Consider the following 6,488-nt stretch of genomic DNA (forward strand, 5'->3'; position numbering starts at 1 on the left):
AAAAAAAAACAACCAACACATTTGTTTATACCTTTATTGACACACCAAAATTTGGGACAAAAGTCAATTTACTATCGAAGGTAAACCCTTCCTGTGTAAACATAGGGTAAACTGGGTTGGTTTTCAAGTAAGATCATCAACCTTGTGATTCAAGAGGATTTTAGCAATTATCTTGTCTCTAAGAGTGAACACAGCATCAGACTCATGCTTGGCATACCATAGCATGGTGCAGAAATAGGATGTCACAATGCACGTTGTGAATTATCCCCCCAAAATAATCAAGTTCCATAAGTTTATGCCTTTTCTGAGGAAAAAAATAAGTAGTTTGACATCTGAAGTTATACTTCATTTTCTTTATTATTCTTTGTCCTTGTCCAAGAAGAGGTCTCAGTGGTCTTTATGTTTTCACAAGTATGTCTATCAGAAAATCAGGACTGGTCTCCTGTGGGACCACTTTGGAAAGAGATGGATTACACACAACACAAATTCACATCAGAATCTCCCTCAAAGACAGGGTATTTGGTCTCAGAAAAAGCAATTCAGAAAATCAGTAGTTACCAAAAGGCTACTGGAAAACAGAGAGTTTGTCCTGAAACCTTTAACATTTAAATTTCATGACTAGAGTTTAAGTATAGAATTTCAAATATCATTGAACCCTGTCCACTGTATAATGAGTCCTATTTATTTCGCTTCAGCTCGTTGGTAACATCTATTACATAAGGTCTAATTACAAATCTAGTATTGATGTTGGCATCCTTTGCAAAGCTTAAAAATTTAAGATATCAGGTTTAATTTTAAGTTATGAAAAAGCATAATTTCAAATGTGAACTTTTAATTTTCCTCTTGTGCCTTTCAGATAAGACAGATATGCTTCAGATGTTTCCCCTTTAGCAATATAACCCGGGTACCTGCTAACATGGTTGTTAAAGATTAGTGAATTGTTTTTTTAAAAAAAATCAAGTGTCAATTTCTGGTTCTAAACTTTTGCTAAACAAAATATTTAATTATTCTTCCACTTTTCAGTAAGAAGTAGTAATAACAGACAAACAAAAAAAAGTACTGATTATGACCTCATATTGTATTGCTTCATGTAAGGAGGTTATATTTATTGGTAATTCAAATTACATAGATTTTGTGGACTTGAAAATGTGGAAATGTGGTAATTTCTTACAACAATCATTGTGACACTTCCAGGTAGTCTGTCTTCCAAACAGTCTATTATTGCAAGTCAGCATCTGCTAAAGTGCTGTCTTAATACATAAACAAAATCTTATGCCCCTAAAACTGTTCATGTCAGGTTTTTGCACACCTCACCATATCTGAGAGAGGGTGAGGCTCTGTTCTCCAGATGTGCTCTATTTCATAGGACATGCTTACATAGATCGTCTCTCATCATCTTCAGCAGTATGAGGCTTAGTACAATGTGCTGCCCTTCTGAGTGCCGATGCTGCAGACACTCCAGCATCAGGAGGATGTACACAGTGGAGGTGTGTTGATGTTCTTGATTGATTTTAAGTGAAAGATCTATGACCATTGCATTTCTGACTCAATTTCCACTTCATAAAAACAGTAATGAAGTGGTAATAACATCAACATTGCCAATTTTCAATATCCTTACTATCTTTCAGATTTATTTATTTTTAATGCTATGAGTGTTTTGTCTGCATGAGGACTACATGCATGCAGGGTCCCTAGAGTTCCACAGAGGGTGTCAGATCCCCCAGAGCTGGAATTAGACACAGTTTTGAGCCACCATGTGATACTGGCAATGAAATTTATGACCCCTACAAGAGAAGCAACTGTCATTTCTTCAGGCCTGAAAAATACTTATTCATCTACTTAAATTTTTCTCTTATGCTCTGCTTTGCCCACAATTCCATTTCTGACCATTTACCTGGTCATTTTAAAATTGACGTTATATCTCAGTTAAATTTAAGGGCCAGTAGTGATGACAGCACTGAATCAGGGGGGTCACAAGACCATCATTGATCTCTATAGCTCTTCCAAAATAAATCATGTGATTAAAGTAAACCTGAGTGTCTGTTTTCTCAGAAGAAAAAGGAACAAAAACTTGTATGCCTTAAAAGATTGCTTCAAAGATAGAGTAAGATAAAATGAATGTAGGAACATAATTGTGATTTCAAGGATCAAGGAAATTTAGGACAGCAATCAAGTTTCTAAAATGCTTTTTGTGGGCACCAAACAAGCAATATTTCTGGGTAGGAACTGTACTACATAGCACTGCAGAGTCAAGCAGCAGCCAGAACAAGCATTGTTAGGATCCTCCTCTTCTGCATGGACAATTCTTTTTTTAAAAAATAAAAAGGGTTTGTTTTTAAGCAAATACACTTTTTATTAATGTTAATTTTTGGTATCTCTATCAAGATGCTCAAAGTATGAAAAATTTAGATACAGTTCTTTGTGCTTGTCCAGTCATGCTTGTTTTCAACCACTGTCATTAAAATAGACCTTTTTCAGACTGAAATTATGTATCACACCGCCTGTTATTTTGTACACAGTTTGAGTTGGCCCCTAGCAATGCTGATTATGGATTCCAGGTCTTTTACTTATTGTCCATATTAACTGTGTTGAAAGAGCCCTCAAAGTTCTAAATCTGCGCAGCTGACATCCGCCCTCGTAGTGCCTTTGCTGCTTTGTTCTGGGGCATTCTCCCACACGAAGAACCTCAGGCCACACACGTTCTCCTAGTCCCCAAAAGTCCTGCTTTACAGGGTGAGTGAGCCTTTCACTGGGCACTAACTAGAGTCATGACTAACCTCAACTAACTCATTGCTTTTTTTTCTTTTCCCGTCTGAAAAGTAGTCATATATTTCCTCGATGCTAAAATCATACAAAATACTTTTTTTCTGGCTTGCTTTCTCTGCACTTAGCTTAACATCCTGCATGCAGTAAGGAGAGAGTCTCTGAGGCTTCACCTAGAAGTTAACTGAAAGCATGTCAAGGTAAGTTAAGATGTCTTCTCTGCAGTTTGGATTGTTTTCAGCACCGAGTCTTCCCCCAAAATTTTGCACAGTTCATTGAGTCTCTGCTGCATTTTGGGAATTCCAGCGAGCTGCGATTCTAACTTCTGTTTTTCCTCACTTAACGTTAGACGGATAGCAGTGTCCAACTGTTCAAAGCGCCAGCCCCCTTCACCGTCAAACTGTAGTAGATGAGTGTGATATTTCCTGTGTAATTAAAATGAAGTGTTATTAGTCCTAATCTCAAAAGCCATTTTAGTTATAGAGTTTTCTAGCTGATGTCCAAAGACACATTTTAGTGAATATGGCTATCTTACATTTTATTTCTAATGTTACCTCAGATAAACAGTAGAATTGCTAGTCTAAAGTCTTTCATCTATAAATAATTCTTCTTGGTGTTCCTGATTTTTTTCATATTTTGAGTACATATAATTTACAAAGGAAGACCATTCTTGTATTAATTTATCCTCATAATATCTTCTGAAGAAATATGTGTTCTGAATAAATAATGAAGCATAGCTAGAACAGACGTAAGGAAAGGAAATTGAGGAAAGAGTAAACCTTAAAAGAGCATACCGAGAAAAACTAAAGAAAGTAAAGAAAACACAAAAGAGGCTTTTTATACATAATACCATCCTTTGGGATGAATTCCACATAAATACAACTTTCTTGGTAATAATAATTTAGAATCATTTTTACATGACTGTCTGCAGGAGTCTTTTAGAAACATTCTCTATCTGCCACATGGCTTCATTCTCTCATGGTTCAGCTACTTAGGAGCTATGTAAAGGCATAGAACTGAAAGATGGGAGGCAATCCATCCCTCTCTTAAGGGAAGCCAAAGCCACTAGCAGAGGATTGTGGGATGGGTGGAGAGAGTATGGCTGGCAGGGTTGTTACAGTCATGAGCCACCTGTACATGGTCACTTAGCTTAACTGGCTCACAGTTCTTTACATTTTCTGTCTTCAGTTTTTCATCTTACTTCAAGTAATTATTATTTATTATGCAGTCAGTCTTTTCTATCAGCTTCTATCTTATATGTGGATGTGAGCTGTTAGCCTTCTATAAACAGGCTGCAATCCTTGTAAGCACAGAGGTTAGGTATAGAGCGATGGGTCAGTCGCGGAGGGAAGTAATTCCCTAAGAAGGGGAAGTAGAATAGATAGTTATGGAAGGATGAAAGGGTTGGGATGAGAGGATTAAATAGAGAGGAGGAGAAGAGGAAGGTAAAACAGAGAAGACACAGAGAGACAGGTAAGACTAAAGGGCACTTGAGGTCTATGGGACACTATCACTGTAGATATTTCTTAAAATATATACATACATTAAAAGGAAATCTCAACAGAATCACCATGTAATGATGGAGACAAAAACCTCAATATTGACATCATTTGTCACCAAATGAAACTTTCAGCAACAGGGATGGGTTACACATAATTGACTTGTTGTCCAAAGGGGCCCCATGAAAAAGCCCCAAACAACTCAGGGTAAGTCTGTTGGCTGCACACCACAAACTGATAGTAAAGCACTGTTGCTGAAGACAACACCTCCATGACTCATTAACCATAGAGATGTCCAGCTCGTGCCTACCTGGAGCCTTTATCACTGCTGACCAGTGTTCATTTCATGAAGCTGGAAAGTATGCTGAATATTACCAGAGGAAACAGGTAAATTCCAACCCAGCTATAAAAACCTGCACCGCTATAAACACCACACACTAGTGACCTGTCTGTATGATATGCTGCTGCAATAGCAGTACAAAATTTGTGGGGGTAAGGGTTCCAATGCTGAGGGGAAGTAGACACAAATCACCGTCCATAACCAAGAAGCTATCTTCAATCAAGAACCACTTTCTAATAATTTTTTTTTTCTTGAACTGAGTCTCACTGGGGATATAAACCACACTTAGGGCAGGCCCGATGGGCAGCAACAGATGGCTAACACAAATCATTTTTGTCTCATAATGCTTTGTCTAGGTAAATTTTTTTAACCTTAAAGGTCTTACATATTATTGCTTCTGATTTTGTGATTTTTATGGGATTACTGCGTGAGCAAAAGTGTGTTTACATCTGAATGTAGTTTTTTGTGCATTTTCTTTGGTTCTTTTTTCCCCTGTTTGTTTGCTCGGTTTTTTTGTGTTTTTTTTTTTTGTTGTTGTTGCTATGCCTACTGGTTTTTCTAAAGAGAGAGAGAAAGCATGTGGATTGAGTGGGTAGGGAAATGGGGTCAAAGTGGGAGGAGTTGTGGACAGGGGGAACCCTGATTAGAATATATTGTATGAAAAAAATCTATATTCAATAATAAAAAATACAAATTTGAAAATATTGACCTTCTAACATATGAGACCATATAAAAATTAAATTGAAAACCCAATAAAAATATAAAATGAAAATGTATTTATATGTCAAGCTGGAGAATACAACAAAATAAAACAAAAACAAAACAAAACATAAGCCCCAATCCTATCATTAAACTATGAAAGTTATGGACGGTGAAACGGCTCAGTGGGTTAAAGGTACTTGCTGAGTGGCTCATTCCCCTTTAAGAAAATGATACTTTATGATGTTTGACGTCTTTACTGATTTGTCACCATTGTTTGAATTGTTATGAGAGAGTTAATGCTTGTTCCTACCAGGTTCTATTTTTTCTTAGAACAAACAGCAAAAAAACTTTATTATTATTATTATTATTATTATTATTATTATTATTTCCTGTGATTCCTCTGTTATGGAATTTTAACATTCTCCCCCCCACCATTGGATTTTAAAGTAAATATTAAAAAAAATTGTATCATATCCTAACCCTAAACCTAACCCATTCCATAATCTTTCACAGTACATTTTAGTGTTATGATAAGTATTTTTTAGTACAGATCAACCATCAAATTCTTCTGTAGCTTTTCAAAATGACTAGAAAGTGATGTTCATTTCCATATAATACATTAAGGTTACATGAGGCCAGAGGGATCTAAAGTGTTAGGGGGGATATCAGAGAGATACAGGTAGAAAACAAAAGAAATATTTTATACTCCGCACAGAAACATTTAGCAAGGTTCTCTTCTAAGAAGAGACAAAGCATCCATCCCAGAGGAGGATGCCACGAGCACCTACCACAAAGAAGGCCTGTGTGTTATGGACAGTAGGGAAATCCCGGCCCCAATAGCGGCCTGAAATATCTTCCCTTCAACATCGATGCTCACGGCACTGGTACACTCGTCCAGCAACGCATACTTCGGTCTAGAAAAAAAAATACAAACAACTGAGCGAATCTGCTCTGGAGCTGTGTCTTTCTTTGGACAGCAGTCGTATCCTGACAAGTTCAGAGGGGCTAAGAAGAATTTGACATGGTTCAGTTGGTAAATGATAAAGCAAAAAAGGAGCTGCTCTTTTATTCCACTGGGCCAGCAACCCAGCCTAGCTTAGTGTACGAGACTAACGGCAATGGGAGCACTGTCATTTGATGGTTTCATTTTGGTTTTGAAAACTAGTTTCAAAAAAAAAAAATTG

General features: G+C 36.9%; 1 protein-coding gene across 1 annotated transcript in view; it reads right to left on the bottom strand.

Moving 5' to 3' along the window:
• Positions 1–20: 20 nt before the first annotated feature.
• The window catches only part of Abcd2 (ATP binding cassette subfamily D member 2), a 48,920-nt gene continuing 42,452 nt past the window's right edge, over positions 21–6,488 (bottom strand). The window contains exons 9-10 of the mRNA XM_031353168.1: positions 6,093–6,218; positions 21–3,188 (exon numbers count right to left, since the gene is read on the bottom strand). Coding sequence (XP_031209028.1) covers positions 2,969–3,188; positions 6,093–6,218 — 346 coding nt within the window. The 3' untranslated portion in view covers positions 21–2,968. The remainder of the gene's footprint in view (positions 3,189–6,092; positions 6,219–6,488) is intronic.

The sequence above is a fragment of the Mastomys coucha genome, unplaced genomic scaffold, assembly GCF_008632895.1.
Source record: "Mastomys coucha isolate ucsf_1 unplaced genomic scaffold, UCSF_Mcou_1 pScaffold11, whole genome shotgun sequence".
Lineage (NCBI taxonomy): Eukaryota > Metazoa > Chordata > Mammalia > Rodentia > Muridae > Mastomys > Mastomys coucha.